The 23,013-nt window shown below is 40.2% G+C and overlaps 1 protein-coding gene and 1 pseudogene across 1 annotated transcript in view; one reads left to right on the top strand and one right to left on the bottom strand.

The window, feature by feature from the left end:
- GIGYF2 (GRB10 interacting GYF protein 2) overlaps positions 1–23,013 on the bottom strand; it is a 139,007-nt gene that overhangs the window by 4,859 nt on the left and 111,135 nt on the right. Inside the window, 7 exon segments of the mRNA XM_021690376.2 lie at positions 1,221–1,368; positions 3,863–4,029; positions 5,594–5,748; positions 6,930–7,078; positions 7,080–7,136; positions 7,252–7,452; positions 10,412–10,534. Of these exon segments, the coding sequence (XP_021546051.1) occupies positions 1,221–1,368; positions 3,863–4,029; positions 5,594–5,748; positions 6,930–7,078; positions 7,080–7,136; positions 7,252–7,452; positions 10,412–10,534 (1,000 nt within the window).
- LOC110580708 lies at positions 17,860–18,349 on the top strand (annotated as a pseudogene).

Below are 23,013 nucleotides of genomic sequence, written 5' to 3'. Positions count from 1 at the left end.
TCTCTGCTCTTTCATAAGGGCATCTCCACTTGAAGTCTCATAGGCATTTCACACTGGACCCACCCAACATACTTCAACTCCGTATCATTACCCCATAAGCCTGCTCCATCTTCCAGGGTTCATCCTTTTAGCAAAAGGCAACACTACCCATCCTGCTGCTCAAACCCTTCCATTCCTCTTGTCTTGCCAATTCAGTCCCCTAAGTTTCTAAAACCCATCTAACTCCTCTCCATCTCTAATGCCAAAACCCTATTCTCCAGGCCACCAGGATCTTTCACCTGGTCTACACTGCAGCCTCCTAACCACTCTGCCTCCTGCCTGGGCCAACATCCCAACCTGCCATCTTTGCCAATATAATCATTCTACTCCGGACAGCATGGTTTTTAATACTCTACATTCATGAACAGAGAATCATTTTAATTTCATCATTGTCTGTGAGGCTGTTGGGCCAATTTAAGAAACACAAACAGCCTGCAACTGCTTTGCCTAGACTGTTTATTATTCCAGAAACACCACTGTCTGTCCTTCCCGCCAGTCTTTCAAAGCCCCAGTTCTGGTGTCACCATTTCCATGAAGCTGCCTTGTGTGAAGACTCTGGTTCTCAACGCCAGACGAGAATAGTTGTGGCTAACAGAAGAGTGGAAGGAAAACAGGCCTCCTCTGAAATCCCAGCCCCACTGCTGAACAGCTGGGTGACTTTGGAAAATGTTCTAAACCCTCAGGGCCTTGGTTTACTCGTTGGTAAACTGGAACATGATCTCATAATGCAGAGTGACTCTGAAAATCACAGGTATATATACACATATGTAATGGGTATCAGCAAATATTAGTTGTTTGAATACCTGATTGGATTTATGGTCAGCTTCTATATAAATCAGCATTTAAATTTTTACAACTTTTCCTTTTCTTCATTAGCATTATTTTCCAACTAAACTGAAAGGCCTTCTAGGGAAATTCCTATTATATATGAAATAAGGCTTCAAAGTTTAAAGCACCACACAGTATAAGTAATTACTTTTCTTGTTCCCTATAGCATATGAGGCATTGCTCTTGTACTGATGGGCCCAGTAAATATTACCTACTTCGAAGTTGTTTAAAAACATTAATTTTATGTAAGAAATATTTCCCTTTATGAAAAACATTCCACCAGGAGACTCACATATAATACTGCTATAACCTGCACACCTCCAACACCCACCTGAGACTAGGCTTTTGCTCACCTAATAAACTGGGATCTGCTCGGACCATCTTCTGCTTTTTCTTCTTCTTGCCACTTTGTACGGCCTCAAAATTGGATTGTTGGTTGTTGCTTTGATTGGTCTGAAATACTGAATGGAGTGCACTATGGTTCATTCCCCACACAGAGTCCTGTGAGATAAGATGTCACAACTGAGGTTACACAGTGGATTCAAGTGTGGCCCACTCTAAGAAAATGGTTGATTGGCCCTCACCTTATCAAGCATAAGATTAAAAACAGAAGTCTTATCATGGATTCTGGTAATAATGAAACCAAGAAGAGTCCACTAAGCCACCCTTTCCCTTCATTTAGATTCAGACATCCCATTTAAGCTCTGGGCCTCCAAAAGGCCCATCCTGGTAGCTCCAGGTTTTCATCCCATTGTGACAACACAGCCGTCAAAACCTCTCTGGTATACATGGAGTCCGTACCATCTACTAGAAAATTAAATATACAACAAATAATCACCAACAGACCTCTGGACTCCAGCAATTTACACCCCTCACCTACCAAAGCACAAGGTTCCTCTGTCTCTGAGCCCTAGGACAGAAAGAACAGCCTGCAGACTAGCTGGCAGCATGTTACCAAACAAAATTAGTATCATGTACTTTATTCCTATGGGCAATCCTAGAAGAAATCTGGTCCCCAAATATCCATACACTTTCTACCAACTGGTTCAACTATGAAATAGTCTATCAGCCATTTACACTTACCTGTTGCTCTTATTAGAGCAATTCATTTTAAACTGGGATCAGATTCAACGAGCTCGTTGAAGGCACAGGTAGTGGTAGTGGGGAATGAGGAGGAAGAGTGGAGAAAGCACTGTGGAAGGACAAGCCTAGCTACACGCCCATGTGCACGCATAGTGGGCCCCAACTTCCAATTTCAGCACACAGGGGCAGCCATTTCACAAACGTAAAAACTTTCTGTATTGCTATACGATGTCTTCTCTTCTGATTATTTTTCCTAGTGCTGTTTATGTTGACATTTTTCACTTAATCCCTGTTAGCCCATCTACTCAAATGGATTTTATTTTATTTTTTTTTAAAGATTTTGTTTATTAATTTGACAGAGAGAGACACAGTGAGAGAGGGACTACAAGCAGGGGGAGTGGGAGAGGGAGAAGCAGGCTTCCCCGCTGAGCAGGGAGCCCGATGCGGGGCTCAATCTCAGGACCCAAGGATCATGACCTCAGCCGAAGGCAGACACTTAACGACTGAGCCACCCAGGTGCCCCAAATGGATTTCAAATGCCATGTACTTCACTATATCTTTTATATCCCCAGAAATGACCGCTATAACAAAATTATCTCTACCAGAACTATAGAATTAAAGGATATGAATATTCTTAAGCTCTTCGTGAGCTTTGCCATCTCATCTGTCAGAAAACTTGTACAACTGATCCTCATTATTCACAGATATACATATTTGCAAATTCACTTACTGGCTGTAATTTATTTGTAACCCCAAAATCAAAACTTGCGGTGCTTTTATGGTTTTCCTGAACACGCCAATGTCCAGAGCAGTGAAAAATCTGAGTTGCTTGAGGAACACATCCCCAGTTGAGGTGGAAGAGGGCAGTATTCTGCCCTCTTGCTTCAGTTCTCATATAGTAAACAAGCATCTTTTTCAGTCTCCGTAGTGTACTGATGTTCACATTTTATGCTTATTGGTGCTGTCACCGTTTAAAATGGCCCCCAAGAGGAGCGCCTGGGTGGCTCAGTCAGTTAAGCATCTGTCTTCAGCTCAGGTCATGATCCCAGGGTCCTGTGATCAAGCCCCAGGTTGGGCTCCCTGCTCAGCAGGGAGAGTCTGCTTCTCCCTCTCCCTCTGCCTCTGCCCCCGCTCTCTCCCTCTCGTGCGCACACTCTAATAAACAAAATCTAAAAAATAAAATAAAATGGCCCCCAAGTATTAAGTACTGCCTGGTGTGCCAAAAAAATGCATGTGCTAGATGAGCTTCACTCAGGTGTCAGTTCTAGTGCTGCTGGCCATGAGTTCAATGTTAAGGAATCAACAATATATTAAATAAGGCATCTTAAACAGAAACACGCATAAAACAAAGTAACATATTGACCAGCTGACAAAAATGTTGTGATCAGAGGTTCCAGAAATCTAACTCGATGTTTTCCCTGGAGCAATAGTTCAGTATTCACTAATTCAGCTTTAGCGGGGCTTTACAAAACATAACTACCACAAATAATGAGAACTGATTGTACCTTTTACATCCCCATCAACAACATTTGACGTGTCTGGCATGCTATGGTATTGTCAATATTGGGTACAGTGTATCCTGAGCACTCGAAATTTAACATTTGTAGGTTTTAACTATCCAAAAAAATGTACGGGTCTGTGACAAGTTGGAATGTGCAATTTGAGGCACATATACGAACCAAGGAAAATGCAACTAGTATGCCTAACAGAGAATGATTTCGTTTGCTATTTGGGAAATTCGCAAAAGTCTCTGGGCATATTATTTGAAATCTACCACATTTTAAGAAGCTATGGTCATGTGATGTACAAAAACAGTATCTTTTGTTTTAATTTTCATTTCTCTGGCTGCTCAGTACTTCAAGGTATTACTACTCACTCGCAGGGCTACGGCGCCAACGCCACTGCCTCATACCTGCTGTTGCTGCTGCTGCCGCTGGCTGGCTTTCTGTTTGGCGCGGCGCTCGAGGAACTGCTTGGCAAACTCCTTGGCCTCAGAGGTATCTCCTAAATAGGCCCTAATATAATCATGGACTTCATAAGGAGATTCTACTTCTTTCAGGAAAGAAACAAAAGTGGGAACTGCAACATGAGAGGGGAAAAGACATAAAGAGTAACAATGAAATATCACATGCAAAGACTCAGCGTCAGTTTTTATTATACTGTCACACCTACTGCCGACTCTAATGATGCAAACTTGAAAGGTATGCAGCTACTGTGTTAAATATTCTTTAACCTACTCTGCAGAGAGAGAAAAAAAAAAGCCCACTGTCATTGCAATGCCCCAAATTATCTCAAATAGCAGAGTCAAAGACATATCACACATGTTTAGTTTCACTAAACGCTATGTTGGTAAAAACTGCATGTTACGTTGACTAAAAACAACTGCTGGCCTAAGATAGAAGTTATCTGGAAATTCATTCTTTCTTTCCTTAAATTCAATCAATATTTATTAAGTGCTCTGATGTGCGTCAGGCACCGTGACAGATACTAAAAATACAGCCGTACCCTCCGGGAACTTTCACTTCACTGAGATATCATATGTTTAGAGAGGAATTAAATGGAATATGCAAGCAGTGTGGTACAGCAGAAAAAGCACAAGTATCAGAGTTAGACAGACATGGGTTAAAATCCTGACTCTGAAATTTGCTCGCTGTGTGACCTTGATGAGTTATTTAACCAATCTGAGCCTCTGTTTCCTAATTTATAAAATGGGGATAATATCACATTGTAAAGGTATCTTATGAAATTACTGCAAAAATTAAGTAACTGGAATAACCTATGCTAACTGCTAAAAAGTGCCTAGCACATGATAGGTGCTTAATGAATGGTAGCTGGCCATTATTTATTATTATTTATTATTTTCCCCCTGGCTCTTTCAGACCATAAGATATTGTTACAATGCTGCAAAGGAATTCTTCCATTCCTTTACTATTCTGTTTTTATAAGATCCTTGGTTTTAGTTAAGACATTGGAAGTGGATAAGTTCAAATCAGCCTATCAGTTATAGGAATCCAAATCTTCCACACCAAGCTGACTGGTCTCTGGTTCAAACATTTGGGGTCAGGGCAGGGATTCACTTCCATCTAAGGTAGAGAATTCTCTTTGTGATCAAGTAACAATTAGCAAGTTTTTCTTCAAATTGCACTGAAACCTTTTCATTTCCACTCACTGGTCCTAGTTTCATTGTGCATAAAATAAAGTCTACTTGCTCTGGCACATGATTCCCACCCCCTCCCCCAAAAGCAGGAAGGGAAAGATCACCTCAGCCTTCTCTTGCCCAAGATGACCTCTGTCTCCACCATGAGTTACCTTTCTTTGGACTTGGCCTGGCTGGCTATGTCCCCCATAAAATGACCTGTATGGAACTATGACCTCCTCTGTCCTGCACATTTACTAAGACAGCCTGAGATTCCACTTACTTTTTGGCAACCACTGAGAACCTATTTGAGTACACTACTACAGGACTTTTCTCACAAGTAGTACTTATAATACTGTTAAAGAGTCAAGTTCTTATGGTAGATACAGGATTTGATCTCCATTAGCTTTCACCTCCTGAGTTTTGGCCCATCATTCCAACCTGTCAACCTCTTTGTGGGTCCTGCTCTGCCATTCCACATGCTGGGTTTCCCTCCCCAATTCTTACCATCCAAGTTATTTGCCGTATTAAGGGCATGAAGCATCTGTTCACACCACTGGGTAAATCCATCTTGGGCTTTATTTACTCCCTGAAAGAGCTTCAGCAACTTTTCTTCTTCTTCTACTTTCTTATTCTGCCGGTTAGACACACCTACAGATTTACTGAAGCAAAACAATAGGGCGATATTATATTCCCAGACACTGTTACTATATGATTATACGACAACACCATAAACAGATAATGTCCTGGCAACACCGGATGGCTGTCCAGTAATCCAATGCTTGGGTCCAAAAACGAATTAAAAAAAAAAACAACTTCAAATATTTGGATTGGGGACGGGGGAACTTAATATCCTCTTACAAACTAGCCTCAGCTAATACATTCATTTGTGAAGATAGGGCTTCTTGCCAGAGAAATGATTAAATTCTTCCAACGTGCCCTTTGGTGAGTTTTTAAATTTTGCTAAGCCTCAGTTTACTCATCTGTAAAATGGTACTAATACTTCTTTGGGTTATCATAAGGAATCAAGATACTGTATGCAAAGGCCTAGAGCACAGTGCCTGGCAAAGATGCTCAATAAGCTCACAGTTGTTTAGAGTCCTATTCTTAATACTTTAGACCCTCAAACAAGAAACAATCTGACAACACTACCATTTATTAAGTAGTTACTATGTGCCAGGCACGTCACTAACTACTTCGTGTGCATTCAATCTGTACAACTACACCCATGAAGTCATCATTATTATCTTCATTTTACAGATGAGGGAACTGAGGCTCAAAGAGGTTCCCTCTTGCCCAAGGTCACACAGGTCACACAGCTAGTAAGTGGCAGTGCTGGGAACTGAGTTCACATATTTATCATTAAAACCCATGCTCATTCATTAACACTGCATACTGAGGAAAGAAAGACAAAGGTGAAGTGTAACTAATTTGTCATAAAAATATATAGGTTTAAGGTCATTAGAGAGGTGTTTATAATACTCACTACAGTCTAGCTAACTTAAAAAAATATAAATTTAGAGAAAAATGCTAAGATCTAGAGAGGATCTTGGAGAAATGTTCAACAACAAAAATACACTATTCCTAATATTTATTAAGTGGTTACCATGTGACAGGCAATGGACTAAGTGCCCAGCAGTACGAAGAGTCCCTAGTAATAATACAGATGTGTTTCCATGGGGTAAAAAGCAATCACCAAACTACAATCTCCCATGCTTGGACACAGATGAAAATAAGCAAAAACTAAATAACTATCTTTCCCTGCCCACCCAGTATCCCACTCCCCACATGCCCCGTCCCCCAACCCTCCAAGAAGCATAGGTTTGATCATTTTGAGCCCTACCTGAGACTGGCGTTGTTTTTATTTTTATTTGTAGAATTCCTAGGTCCCACCTCTTTGACTGCATCATCCCAGAATCCCATGTTGGAGTTTTTAGTGTCAGCATTACTCCAGATACTACTGACTAGGTCAGATGCCCACTGGTTAGGGGGGGCCAGTATTTATAGAGCCCCAAACAGAATTCCCAATGCTGGTGTGCAGGTTGGAATGCTGTTAAAGAAGAGACAAATGATGCGGTTAACAATACTAAAAAGAGAGTCCAAAGTCAGAAAAGAGAACTTCTAACACCAATCCATTCAATGAGTGCTTAGCAAGATGAACCCACCGTATTGTTCCGGGCTCTGTTCGGCTGCTGGTGCTGCTGCTGCTGCTTCTGCATCTGCCTGGCTTCTTCCTGCTGTATCTCCAGGAGCGACTTGGCAGTGCCTGCAGGTTTGCTGACAGTCCCCCAGCCAGAGAGCTTCTGCTGCTGCTGCTGCTGCTGCTGCTGGAGAGCTTTCATCAGTTCCCTCTGCTGGCGCCTCTGCTGTTAACAGTAAGCTAGCTTAACATTCTGGTTTTCAAAAGTACTAGTTACTACGATCCAGTACGGTAAATGGAATGCAAATAAGTAAGAGCTATATGAAGTTAAACACACGAAAGGGTTAGCTACTTTGCGGCAAATAAAGATGTAAACTGCCAGAGGTACTAAGAGAGAATAAAAAGATCAAAGGCAGAATTACTTCTTAAAAATTAAGTAGTACTTTTGGTTAGGCACAGAAATGAAATACATATGAACTTCCTAAAGCCCTACCAAAAGGACAGGAAAAAAATATACTGTTATAAAGTATAAACCCATAAGGACAAAAAGAACAGAATAGATCCCTAAAGGCTGAAAAGCAGACAAATAACGATACCCAAGGGAATAGACCCAGTAAGTTGAAACCTAAGTAAAGGAAGCTCAAAAATAGGCCAATTCATCTAGAAAACTCAGTAATTAGAAGTGTGGGTAATAGAGGGAAAACTGCCTGAAAGTCTGTAAAAAGTAACAGGAAGACCCCAGACTGCCTCCGTAACCTGATGCAGTTGGGCCGCTATCTATTTCTCTCCCTAGCAGAAAACGGAAACATTCCTCTTTAGAGAGATTGAGCCAGATCGGTGATTATTCTGTGGGGAAGGTGACCCCCCAGCACAAAAGAATACACCTATAGATACAAAGAGATGGGAGGACTCCCCCAACAGAACAGCTCTGCCAGAGATCATTACAGCAAAGCCCATCAAGGTGTTGTATATACAGAACCTCTAATCCTATATATGAACAAAGAGCTCTGGATCAACAAACATTTGACCTGAACTTCCAAGACGAAAGCCAAAGACCAAATCAAAAAAATGAAATTCAATGGAAAAAGAAACAAGAGAAGGGAAAATGGGAACTAGCTTTAAAAAAAAATACTAGTAATTTTAGAGAGGTAAGATGTGAATTCAATGAAAGAGTAAGAGGCTATAAAATGAAACACTAAGAGAACAAACTAAAGACTCAGAGAAATTCTAAGTAAGATCACAGACATTACAGTTCAATAGAAGAATTAAAACATAAGATCGAGGAAATACTCCCATCAAAAAAGGTAAAAAGAGATTAAAAATAGGAGAGAAAGTATGAAAAAATAAAAATCAGTCCAAGAGGGCAACATGCATATGGCAAGAATTTGAGAAAACAGAACAGCTGTGCAGCAAACTAAGACCATCCAGATTTGAACAGGTTAGGGGCTCACGCAAAGGCTACCTCCAGGAAAAGAAGGAAATACAATTAACTTAGGTTTCCCTACCTGAGAAACATCTACTGAGTAGCATTTTCTACCTCTTGAAGAGTGTAGGAAAAACTTAACAGTTCAAAGAGAATTAATCAAATGAAAATACAAAGGAGGTGATTACTCACTTTTTTTTTTTAAGATTTTATTTATTTGACAGAGAGAGGCACAGAGAGAGAGGCAACACAAGCAGGGGGACTGGGAGAGGGAGAAGCAGGCTTCCCGCCGAGCAGGGAGCCTGACGCGGGGCTTGATCCCAGGACCCTGGGACCATGACCTGAGCCGAAGGCAGACGCTTAACGACTGAGCCATCCAGGCACCCCACTTTTTTTTTTTTAAGATTTTATTTATTTATGAGAGAGAGAGAGCACAAGCAGGGGGAGCAGCAGGCAGAGGGAGAAGGAGAAGCAGACTCCCCGCTGAGCAGGGAGCCCGGTGCGGGGCTCTATCCCAGGACCCTGGGATCATGACCTGAGCCGAGGGCACACATTTAACCGACTGAGCCGCCCAGGCACCCAAGGTGATCATTCACTTCTGACAAAGATGAACAAGCCAAGACCCAGGATTCCAACTCTGATGATCACTAGTATTTTTTTATTCAGAGGAGACCAGAAATATTGGAACAGTTTCTAGTCTTGAAGGGAGCAGTTATACCCTGCTCTGCATCTACCTGTTGGTAACCTTTTAGAAAAGAAACGATTTCAGAGAAAGCGGTCTCTTTTTTTAGAGGGTGGGAAATAAGGTAATTAAGGTGAAGAGACAGTATCACCCATTGGTAAGGTCAAGCACACTACACAGTGAATATGCACAGACAACTCTCCCTTCTCTTGTGTAGCCATGGCCTTCAGTGAACCACACCACCCAGATGCAAAAATGAAAACTTGCATTCTCAAACAAACTGACTGCTCTGCCTCGAGTCATAGCCACATAACACACTTTCTACGAGACTCTGCTACCTCATGCCACCTTTTCAGAGACCTTCCCAGATCACACTACCTGAAACTAGACAATCACTACCACCAATTTTTATCCATCTCCCCTCAACCCAAGGGCAAGCTTTATAAAAGCAGAGAATTTTGTCTGTCTTAAACTCAGCCATATCCTCTGACTATAACTGAGCCAGTGTCAGCAAGTACGTGATGGACAGATGGACAGATGAATTAATATGGTACCTTAATGGCATGCTGAACCAAACCATTTTACTTATTCATTTTCTTTTGTCAGGAACTGTATTCTTCCTTTTTCCCCCTTTATTTCACTCTTCTATATCCTTCTTATCCTAATGATAAGCTACAGGATATAGACTTACAAGCAGAAAGACTTTATTTCTGTCATATTTAAGTTTTTCTAGCTAGTCAGAAAACCCAATACCCTCAGAAGGGAAAAAAATGTATTCTGCATTCTAAAAGTCAAATTTACAAGAAGGATACCTGCATAAAAACCATAATTCTGAAAAACCCATGTGCTTTTATTTATGAGCTACTTCGAGAGTTTCAACGAAATGTTTAAAGGAACATTCATGTTACCTAATCTTAATGTTATTCCTGTTACAGGCTCAAGAGTTTAATAATGAACATCCAATTCAGACACACAGCAATTCTGACAATAATCATGATCTTTACTAACCACTCACCCATAATGCACACCAACTATTCTGGAAGACTATTTGACGAGACCACTTTTACTTTTAAAATTTACCTCTTCTCGAAGCTGCCGTTCTCGTTCCTCTTCTAGTTTTTGGATTTCAGCCAATGACAGCGTTGCCTGGGACTGACACGCTGTTGTACTGGACTGCTGGCCCCATGTGGAAGAAGAGGGAAGCTAACAAAAAAGGAAGGCAGAAGAGTTTGTGAGGAAATGTGCTCAGGAAACAGAGGCAATATTGCACATTTATGTACAGGCAGAATATTCATATTTCCTTTAACTCCTTCTACAACATTCAATTCAAATTTCCTCCTACAATCCTTCTGCATTTTAGAATTCTCCCAGTTTGCTTTTTAAACTTTTTTTGTCACAAGAGGCACCTGGGTGGCTCAGTCGGTTAAGTGTCTGCCTTCGGCTCAGGTCATGATCCCAGGGTCCTGGGATTGAGCCCCACATCAGGCTCCCTGCTCAACAGAGTCTGCTTCTCCCTCTCCCTCTGCTACTCCCACCCACTCGTGCTCTCGCTCTATTAAATAAATAAAATCTTTTAAAAAAATAGAATTTTTTAGGGCACCTAGGTGGCTCAGTCAGTTAAGCATCTGCCTTTGGCTCAGGTCATAATCCCAGGGTCCTGAGATGGAATCATGCATTGGGCTCCCTGCCCAGCGCGGAGTCTGCTTCTGCCTCTGCCCCTCCCCACTGCTTGTGCTTGCTCTCTCTCAAATAAATAAATCTTTTTTTATAAATAAATAAATTTTCTTTGGTCACTATCACAAACCTAAGATTATTTTAGAACTTAAAATATACACAATACACTTTTATTTGATCTACCATTTTGGGATTACAAATTTGTTACATCCGGCACTGACACATACAGCAATATACAGAAATAAGGGGAAAGAAGTAAACAAAAGAATTCTTAATCCAAGGAGGGAATAAAGGACATTATATGCTACTTTCTAGTGAAAGGTTGAAGAACAAGATTTCTGAAGGGAAAGCCAAGGTGGGGAGCTAATGGAAGATGCCAGGCATAGTTCTTAATCAGTCTTTTATGAAAAAGAATCACTGTTAACCAGGCTGTAGCTTCTAGTCATGAGCACTAAGCTGTTTTTAATCAATAATTCTATTTTTCCTATCCTTTAAAATTATTGACTAAAATAGAGTATAAATATTTGGGTCCTGAATACTTTAATGTCCTCAAATCCCTGATTATTCTAAGGGAATCTCTTGGTCTTCCAGGCCAGAAAAAAATACACTTTAATTTTGAAATATCCTGTGGCTCTTAACAAACAAAAATAATAAAACCAAATCTAACAAGACTTGAAAAATGTTTAATAAAAAAAAATACATGAACATGGATCGAACAAAATGCCCAAGAAGCCCAAAGAAGAATGGCTCTACAGCAGAAATCTCTAAACCTAGAGCTGATTGATAAGGGCACAAACCGTTTAAACTGTCACTAATATTACCAAATGAGTACTGATATTACCTTCAGCACTACAGAACATCATCGATCCTTAACATTTAGGGGCTAATACAATAGGTAGTAGGTGCATGTCTCTCAAAATGCACCCCTGCTATAATGGGGGAGAGGTGAGGAGGGAAGCTGAGAAAGACTGGGGACCAGGAAGGCATAGTTGAGCATAAATGAACTCCTATTATCCACAGGAAATGACACATTGGAAGGCACTATCAAAATCAAATAAGGCAGCAGATCTCAAACCTGGCAGCATCATCTGGGAGGACCTGTAAAAATGCAGATGTGTTGGTCCCACACTCAATGACAGAAGATCCAAAGGTGAGGCCAGAGAATTTGTATACTTTATAATTCTGATGCAGACATTCAGCCAGGAGGTCCCAATGTTGTCTAAAAGCCCAGTAGATGTTGTCACCCTAGCCTACCCCAGGAAACAATCTGCAGTCCTCTTCAGAACCTCAGCCAGCAGCAGGAAGAGATGCACCTTCCCCCCCCCCAAAAAAAATGGCCCCTTCCCCTTTCAGGCACCTCTGAGATCCTTCCCACTGCTATGCCAAAATATACTTCACTGGCCTCTCCCCTCATGACTCACAGGTCTGCTCTTTGGAATAATGCAGAACAAATCTGTCTTCCTCACGTGACAGACAAATGTCTGCAGATAGCTATCATTTTCCTTAAATCTTATTTGAACATAGAAAATAATATCCCATTGTTCCGTAAACACTGCCTCAGAACATTTTCCAATTCAACCAACATCCTGTACTGCCCAGAGAACTGCAGTTTATCAATCATACTTTTCAGAACTCACTCCCAAATCAGAAAAAAATAGAGAGTTTGGCACATTCTGTATCCCCTGAATGCCTATGAATACCTAATATCCTTCAGTGATTTAAGAAAATTTACTATTTTTTTCTGCCCTCATATTGCTACCTTATTTTCAGCACTATTTTTTATTTTGAAAAACAACTGTTGTACTTCTAGTATGGTAGCACGAGGTGCGCTGTACGCCCCCTTCTCCCCAGCAAAACTGGTGAAAATTATTTTTCAAAAAATTATTTAGGGGTGCCTGGGTGGCTCAGATGGTTAAGCGTCTGCCTTTGGCTCAGGTCATGATCCCAGGGTCCTGGGATCAAGCCCCGCGTTGGGCTCCCTGCTCAGCGGGAGTCTGCTTCTCCCCCTCCCTCTGTGCCTCCCCCTGCTCATGCTCTCTCTCTCTCTATCTCTGTGTCTTGAATGAATAAATAAAAAATCTATTTAAAAAATTATTTAAAGCATTATCTGGAAATGAACATAAGGGAATACAGCAAATGAAGAAACATTTCTTCAAGACAACCTCCTAAAACTCCATAAGAACTGAGAGTCTGTGGTACTTGTACCAAGACCTACTCTCTTGGGGCACCTGGGTGGCTCAGTCGGTTAAGCGTGTGCCTTTAGCTCAGGTCACAATCCCAGAATGCTGAGATGGAGCCCCGCGTCAGGATCCCTGCTCAGCAGCCTGCTTCTCCCTCTCCCTCCACCTGCCTGTCTGCCTACTTATGATCTCTCTCTATCAAATAAATAAATAAAATCTTAAAAAAAGATCTTCTCTCTCAACTCCCAGTTCAGCCAGACCAAAACGCCACTCCAGATGACCGTAGCTAAGAACACAGGCCTCCCTCTCCCCATCAGCTACCAGTCAGTGGGCTGGCTTCCCACAAAGAGCACAACATCAGCATTTCCCACCCTGGCCACAGCTAACTGTTGCAAAGACTAAGTTACAGGCAAGTATAGCTGAGAGATGGGGGCTCCCTTCTTATGCCTAGCCCCCAACTTGTGGGATGGAAACTACCGTGAGCACAGCACTACTGGGACTATTAGGGCCCTGAGTGCCACTGCCCTAGCTCCAAAGGACAGGTAAGCCAAGAAAACCTGAGGCTACTGCCCACCCCCAAGGGCTCAATTCCTAAGCAGGAGTACCACTCAGAAAAGCATACCACTGTTGCCAGCGCCAGAGCTGTGACTCAGAGATTTTTGCCTTGGGGTGGAAGTGAGGGAAACAGATTGGAGTATGGTCCCTAAAGGATCTGACTTTATTTGTAACAGTGTGTGGACAATGAGGAGTCCAAGCCAAAGGGCACTTTTAAAAACAGCAGAGGCTGGGTGAAAGGCAATTAGGAGATGGGAAGATTCGCTGGAGATACAGGTTAAATTGCAGGCCCCAACTTGGTCTCAGAGAACCAAGGAAAGAGCTGAAAGTTCTCCTAGGGTCAGAAACAATCTCAAAAACAGACCTCAGGAAGCATCTCTTCAAAGAAGCTTGAATTTGACTCTATCAGTCTGTGAAGCAATCTGTGCTCCAGGGCACTTCTGAGAACAGTAGAGCAAGTCAGGTAGCAATTAGTGGAGGTTAACAGCTACATGTAGAAAAAGATAATCAAAGACAGTCCTGCCAAAAACAGTGATCTGAGAGTGACTGTGGGCAAACCCAATGACGCAACTCGCAAAGGAGCAGAAGCAGCAGAGGCCTCCCTGTTAGGGAGGTAGGGAGAGACAGGGACTCCACCAAATTAATCCAATGAGTCATAATGATGGGGCGTGCACTACAATATGTTATCAAAAAATTCCAGCTTCCAACAAAATATTATAAGACATGTAAAGTAACAAGAAAGAATGGCCTATATACCAGGAAAAAAGCTGGCATCCACCTATGAGAGTGACCAGATGTCAGATTTAACAAAAACGTCAGTTTTATAAATATGTTCAGAGAACTAAATAAAACCATAATTAAAGTAGTAAAGGAAGGCATGATGACAATGTCATATCAAATACAAAATATCAATAAAGAGACAGAGATTATTTTTAGACCAGAATGAAATCCTGGAGTTTAAAAGCCCAATAACTAAAATGAAAAATCACTAGAGGAGCTCAAAGTATATGTGAACTAGCCAAAGAAATTAATGAAACTTACAGATCAACAGAGATTACACAACTCAAAAAACAGAGAGAAAGAATGAAGAGAAACAAAGAGAAACGTGAAATACCACTGAGTGCACCAATATGCGCACAATGCAAGTACCAGAAGGAGAGGAGAGAAAGGAAAAGAAAAAAATGTATGAAGAAACCATGGCTGATATTTATTTAAAAAACATTAATTTATACATCCAGGAAGCTTAACTATAATAAGATAAAGACATCCACAGACATTACCATGATAAAAATGCAAGAGAAAATCTTGAAAGCAGCAAGAAGAAAAACAAATTGTCACTTACAAGGGAATCAGCATAAAATTAACAGCTGACTTCTCATCAGAAACAATGGAAGCCAGAAAGCAGTGGGATGAGATATCCAAAGTCCTCATAGAATGAAATAATTGACAAGGAATTCTATATCCACTAAAACTCTTTCAAAAATAAAGTTGAAATAAAGACATTCCCAGATAAATTCAGAAAATTTGTTGCTAGCAGACCTGCCTTACAAGAAATATTAATGGAAGTTCTTCAGGCTGAAAGCAAGTGACCCCAGAAAGTAATCCAAATCCAATAAAAAAAAAAAATGCACAAAAACAAATGTGTGGTGTGTAGTGTGTGTATGTAAATATAAAATTTGTGTGTGTGTCTAAATAAGTAGATAGGCCAGAAAACAGTTGGGTTTGTAACAGAAATCTAACATGTTTGTCAAAAACAGCACAAAGGAGGTGAGTGGGAAAGAAGCTATACTGGGCTAAGTAAATGACTCCATACGGTAACATTAATTCACAGGTACAAATGAAGAAAAGAAGAGGTGATAAGTAAGGTTATTTAACAAATATATAGTGATTTAAATCATTAAAGAATTAAAATGCTGCAACAGGAAATATTCATATAAAAAAAAGCAGCAGCAGTAAAGGAAGAATAGAGGAACAAAAAAGATAGGCATAAAAAACAAAGTAAAATGGCAGACATAAATCCAATTATATCAATAATATCACTAAATGGGGCGCCTGGGTGGCTCAGTTGGTTAAGTGACTGCCTTCAGCTCAGGTCATGATCCCACGGTCTTGGGATCGAGTCCCGCATCGGGCTCCCTGCTCTGCGGGGAGCCTGCTTCTCCCTCTCCCACTCCCCCTGCTTGTGTTCCCTCTCTCGCTGTGTCTCTCTCTGTCAAATAAATAAATAAAAAATCTTTAAAAATAAATAAATAAATATCACTAAATGTAAAAGGATTAAAGAATCCAATCAAAAGGCAGTGATTGTCAGACTGGATACAAAAATTAGATGCAACTATATGGTCTCAAAGAGACACTTTACATTCAAAGGTATAAAAAGGTTGAAAGTGAAAGGATGGATAAAGATATATCAGGCAAACAGAAAAAACAAGAAAGCTGGAGTTTCTAAATCATTATCAGACAAAATATACTTTAAAAAAATGTTGGGGGCGCTTGGGTGACTCATCGGTTAAGTGGCAGCTGACTCTCATTCTTAGCTCAGGTCTTGATCTCATGGTCGTTGAGTTCAAACCCCATGTTGGGCTCACAGTGGGCATGGAGCCTACTTTAAAAAAATGTTATTAGAGATAAAGAGAGACATTTAAGTATAACAAATAATCAATCCAGCAGGAAGATAAAACAACTGTAAATATATATGTGCCATACAACAGAGCACCAAAACACATGAAGAAATGGCAGAAATTAAAGGAAACAGACAATTCAGTAGCTTGACAATATTTAGACAATGATACTTAAAGACTTCATTACTTTAATACTCCACTTTCAATAATGGACAAAACAATAAGGTAGAGATCAACAAGGATCTAGGTGACTTGAACAACACTATAAACTGACTGGACCTAAAAGACATCTATATAGAACACTCTAGCCAATAACAGTAGAATATACATTCTTCTCAAAGAAACATGGAACATTCTCCAGAACAGACCTAAGGAAGGTAAAACAGGACATAAAACCAACTTCAATAATTCATTTAAAGGGAAAAATAGGGGCACCTGGCTGGCTTATTTGGTAGGGCATGTAACTCAAGCTCAGGGTCATGAGTTCAAGCCCTACACTGGGTGTGGAGCCTACTTAATATTAAAAAATAAAGTAAAATAAAAGAAAAAGAAAAATAATATAAAGTATGTTCTCTCTGATCACGATGAAATCAAAGTAACAAAAAAATTTTGGAAACTCACAAATAAGTGGAAATTAAACAAAACACTTCTATATAACCAATGAGTCCAAGAACAAATCAAAACTTATGGGTAGCAGCTAAAGCAATACTTAGAGGGAAATTTATAACTGCAAACATCTATCCTGAGAAAGAAGATCTCAAATCAATAGACTAACCTTCTACCTTTAAGATACTAGAAAAAGAGAGCAAAGTAAACTTAAAGCAAGCAGAAAGAAACAGTAAAATTAGAGAAGAAATTAATGAAACAGATAAAATAGAAAAAGATCAATAAAACCAAAAGCTCATTCTTTAAAAAGATCAACAAAATTTACTTAGCATGACTGTCCAAGAAAAAAAAGGGAGAAGACTCAAATTACTACAATCAGGAAAGGAGGACATCACTATTGATCTTAAAGAAACAAAAAGGAATATAAAGGAATACTATAACCAACTGTTTACCAATCAGATAACCTAGATGAAGAAGACAGATTCCTATAAAGAGACAAACTACCAAAAACTTACTCAAGAAACAGACAAGCTAAATAGACCTTTAGGAAGACATTGAGCTATTACGCTGCTGAGACTCTTGCCCCAGTCAAAATGCATTCATCAGAGATAATACAGAAGCTGAAACCTGAGAAATGGCCTAAGGATGTTAAAAGCTAGAGCCTTCCACCAGTGGCCCTACTAGAAGGCGGCCCTATCTGAAATGAAAAGGGGATCTGCATATAGCCTCAAATACCAATGACATGGCTCACTGGATTCATTTATGTTTAATGTGATATAATTCATCACTGATTGTTCCTGGTAATAAATTAAAATTCAAAAAAAAAGAAGAAGAAGACATTGAGAATTCCACTCAAGACTGGCATTTGGTCAGTGGGAACCCACACGGTTGCAACATGTGTATTGAGAAGTGCTATTTCTGTTCAGGGCTCATTCACCCCAGCCATGGCATGATGTTTGTCTGCAATAACTGTAAGGTACTCAGATTCTGTAAATCCAAGTCTCATTAAAAACTTTAAAAAGAAGCGCACTCATTACAAGCTCAGATGGAGTAAAGCATTCCATATAGCAGCTGGTAAAAAGCTTACAGTGGATAATTCATTCAAATTTGAAAAACATAGAAATGAACCTATCAAATATGAGTGAGAGCTATGGTATAAAACTACTGATGCAATGGAGAGTTGAAGAGATCAACCAGAAACAAAAAGCTAAATTTATAATGAACCAATTAAAGAAAAATAAAGAATTACAGAAAGCTCAGGACATCAAAGAAGTCAAGCAAAACATCATTTTATCCGGGCCCCTTTTGCAGGCAAAGGAAAGCAGCTGGAAGCAAAAATGGTGCAGAAATCACAACAGCATGTGGACATGGAAGATATTTCTTAAAAAATCTCACTAACCATTTCTATTAAGTGCTTTTGAAAATCTCCTTAGGAGACTAAGAACGTCTAAGTTATTAATTTTAAATAAGGTCACTCAAATGAAAGGTAATTAAAAATACATCTCCCCTACATTGCCATCTGCAAAACATTAGATACTATGGATGTTAGATTGCATCTCCACTGTTAAGCCTTCACTGATAGTTACATTAATTTTTTTTTTTTTAAAGATTTTATTTATTTATTTGAGAGAGCTAGAAAGCACGAGTGTGCACACGGGGAGAGGGGCAGAGACGGAAGGAAAGGACAAGCAGACTCTGTGCTGAGCGCGGAGCCTGATGTGGGCAGATCCCATAACTCTGAGATCATGAGTTTCATGCTCAACTGACTGAACAACCCAGGCACCCCCGATAGTTACATTTATGTAAGTCATGCAAATTCTCTTTGTGAATACAGAAGTGAAGTGTGGACATAAAATGGTCCTGCCATTTGGATAATGGCACCAGGCAGTATTTATGTAAGAACTAATGATAAAAATTAATGGCTAGTGATCTGTAAAATAAGTTTTCTTTGCAGTTAAAAAAAAAAAAAGTAAAGACACTGAATTAGTCATCAAAAAACTATCCACAAAGAAAAGCCTAGATGGTTTAACCACTGAAGTCTACCAAAGATTTAAAGAAGTAATACCACTTTGGGGCGCCTATGAGGTTTAGTCTGTTAAGCGTCTGCCTTTACCTCAGGTCATGATCCCAAAGTCCCGTGTCAGGCTCCCTACTCAGCAGGGAGCCTGCTTCTCCCTCTCCCTCTGCAGCTCCTCCTGCTCGTGCTCTTTCACTCACTCTCGCTCTCTCTCTCAAATAAAATCTTAAAAAAACAAAAAAAGAAGAAATAATACCACTTCTTCACAAGCTCGTCCAAAATATAGAAGAAACATTTCCCAACTCATTCTTCAAGGCCAAGCATCACTGTGACACCAAATCAGACAAAGACATCACAAGAAAGAAAAAATTACTTACAGACCAAAATCTCTTATGAACACAAAAATCCTCACCAAAATACCAGCAAAACAAGTCCAGCAACATATAAAAATAGAATTATATGCCAAGTAGGATTTATCCCAGGAATCCAACAGTGGTTCAACATCTGAAAATCAATTAATATATTACACTATATTGATAGAAACAAAACAAAATAAAAAAACATGATCATCTCAACAGACACAAAGCATCTGACAAAATCCAACACCCTTTCAGGATAAAAATGCTCAACAAAGAAGGAATAGAAGGAAACTTCCTCAGCCTGATGAAGGGCATCTGCAAAAAAATCCACAAATAACATTAAATTTAATGGTGAAAGACTGAATGCTTCCTTCCCCAAGATCAGAAACAAGACAAAGATACTCAATTTGCTATTTCTATTCAACATTGTATTAGAGGTTCTAGCCAGGACAACTAGGGAGAAAATGAAATAAAAGATTGGAAAGGTTGAGGTAAAACCATCTCTATTTGCAGATGACAAAATTTTGTGTACAGAAAATCCTAATGAATCCATTAAGAAATATTAATAAAGCAGTTCAGCAAGATTGCAGGATACAAGCTCAATATACAAGTATCAATTGTAGGGGCGCCTGGATGGCTCAGTCATTAAGCATCTGCCTTTGGCTCAGGTCATGATCTCAGGGTCCTGGGATCAAGCCCCGCATCGGGCTCTCTGCTCCATGGGAAGCCTGCTTTTCCCTCTCCCACTCCCCCTCCCCCTGCTTGTGTTCCCTCTCTCGCTGTTATCTCTCCCTGCCAAACAAATAAATAAAATCTTTAAAAAAAATAACAATTATGTATCTATATACTTGCAATGAACAATCTGAAAATGACATTTTGAAAACTCCATTTACAAGAACATCAAAAAGAACAAAATACTTAATAAGTTTAACAGAAGTAATACAAAAGTTACACTCTAAAAACTATAAAGTACTGAAAGAAATTCAAGAGGATCTAAATAAAAATCATCCCATGTTTATGGATCAGAAGACTTAATACTGGGGGCGCCTGGGTGGCTCAGTTGGTTAAGCGACTGCCTTCGGCTCAGGTCATGATCCTGGAGTCCCTGGATCGAGTCCCGCATCGGGCTCCCTGCTCAGCAGGGAGTCTGCTTCTCCCTCTGACCCTCCCCCGTCTCATGTGCTCGCTCTCATTCTGTCTCAAATAAATAAATAAAATCTTTAAAAAAAAAAGAAGAAGACTTAATATTGTTAAGGTGGCAAAGCTCCTCAAACTGATCTACAGAGTCAAGGCAATCTCTGTCAAAATCCCAGCTGGCTTCTTCGTGGAAATTGATAAGCTCATTCTACAATCCATATGGAACTGAAAGAGACCCAAAATAGCCAAACAATATGGAAAAAGAAAAAGTTGGAGGACTCACACTTTCTGATTTCAAAAGTTAAACAAAGCAATAAAATATCAAGATGGTGTGTTACTAGCATAATGACAGATGTATAGACCACGTGAACAGAATATCTAGAATATATATAAAGAACTCTTATAATTCAGTAAGACAAACCTAGATTAAAAGCAGGCAAAGGATTTGAATAGAAATTTCTTCAAAGCTACACAAATGGCCAATAAACACATGAAAAGATACTCGACATCATTTGTCATCAAATGCAAGCCAAAACCACAAGATATCATTTCACACCTACAAGGGTGGCAACAATCAAAACATCAGATAATAAGGATTAATGAAGATCTGGAGAAATTTGAATTCCCATATACTGCTGCTGGTGGTAATATAAAACGGTACAGCCACTTTGGAAAACAGTCTGGTAGTTTCTCAAACCATTAAACACATACTTCTCATACGGCCCAGCAATTCCACTCCTAGGTTTATACATCTACATAAAAGCTTGTACATAAATATTTATCTGTAAAAGCAATACTCATAATAGCCAAAAGACAGAAACAGCTCAAATGTCCATCAACTGAGGAATGGATACACGAAAGCTGGCATGTCCATATAGTGGAATACTATTCAGCCATAAAAAGGAATAAAGTACTGATTCGTATTACAGTATAAGTGAACCTTGAAACCACTATGCTAATTCAAAGAAGCCAGTCACAAAGCACCACATATCATATGATTGTATTTATGGGAAATGTCTAGAATAGGCAAATCTAGACAGAAAGTAGATTAGGAGTTACTTTGGGCTGGGGAGAACAGGGGGTAGGGTGTGACAGCCAGAGGGTGTTTTGGGGGGGCCTAGGGTGATACTGAAAATGTCAAAATCCACATGGTGACAGTTGCACATATCTGAATATACTGAAATTATTGAATTCTCTACTTTAACTGGTCCAATTGTATGGTATGTCAGTTCTATCTCAATAAAGCCCTCTTTAAAAAACTTTTTTCGGGGCACCTGGGTGGCTCAGTCGTTAAGCGTCTGCCTTCGGCTCAGGTCATGATCCCAGGGTCCTGGGATCGAGCCCCACATCGGGCTCCCTGCTCCACGGGAAGCCTGCTTCTCCCTCTCCCACTTCCCCTGCTTGTGTTCCCTCTCTCATTATAGCTCTGTCAAATAAATAAATAAAATCTTAAAAAAAAAAAAAAAACTCCCCCCACCCCCCACTCCAGAGAACCTTTAGCAATTCCTCATAACCACCTCAAGTTCTTTATCTTCACTCAGAATGTTTATCTACAAAATATCTCTACAGTCTTGTGGCACCTGGGTAGCTCAGTGGTTAAGCGTCTGCCTTCAGCTCAGGTCATGATCCCAGGGTCCTGAGATCAAGCCCTGCGTTGGGCTCCCTGCTCAGCAGGGAGTCTGCTTCTCCCTTTGCCCCTTCCCCTCCGCTTGTGTTCTGTCTCTCACTCTCTCTCAAATAAATAAAATCATTAAAAAAAAAAATCTCTACAGTCTTTATTGGAAGATAACAGGTCAAAACCAGACACACAGAAGACAGCCAGAGAAGTTAGAGATCTGGAAGTTACTTGTGCCTTTGTCTTCCCCCTTTTCCCCATAATCTTACCAGTCACCACATTCTATGATGTGGCCTCTAAGAACAGTCTTCTGACAGCCTTTTCAGGGCCCTGGAGCCAAAGATACATGGGTTCTAATGCACGGCTCTGCTCTCAACTCTCAGCTGGACCCAAAGCAAGCTAAAACTAAGCTCCTGAACATTTTTCCTCTTTGGCAGAACATAGGTATCCACACTTAAGCTTTTAACGATGGTTGTAAAGATAAAATGATGTAACATATGAAAAGCTGTGGTCCAGTGCTTGACACAAAGCAAACACTCAATAATTACTGCCATCTTCAACTCCACCTTTCCAATCCTACCACAAGATATCATTTCTACCTACCACAAGATATCAAAACTACCAGGCAAGGAGCCCCTACCACCACCTTCCTCTCCTTCACCTGGACCACTCCACCAGCCCCTCACAAGCACTCTGCTCACCTCCAGTTCTGTTCCTTACAAGTCCATCTTCCATTTAGTTCTCAAAGTGATAAATATTTGCTCCTGCAAATCGGACAGTGCTATTTCCTAGATGAAAACACTTTAGTGTCCCACTCTGTTTTACACACCTTTAAGTCCTAATTCTTTAATAGAGTATATACAACCCAAGGTGACACAGACCCTGCCCACACTTCTCTCAGACCTCACTTGCCAGCAGTAG

This window comes from Neomonachus schauinslandi, chromosome 3 (genome assembly GCF_002201575.2).
Source record: "Neomonachus schauinslandi chromosome 3, ASM220157v2, whole genome shotgun sequence".
NCBI lineage: Eukaryota > Metazoa > Chordata > Mammalia > Carnivora > Phocidae > Neomonachus > Neomonachus schauinslandi.
The sequence above is the reverse complement of the archived record's forward strand: the minus strand, read 5'-3'. Positions and strand labels throughout refer to the sequence as shown.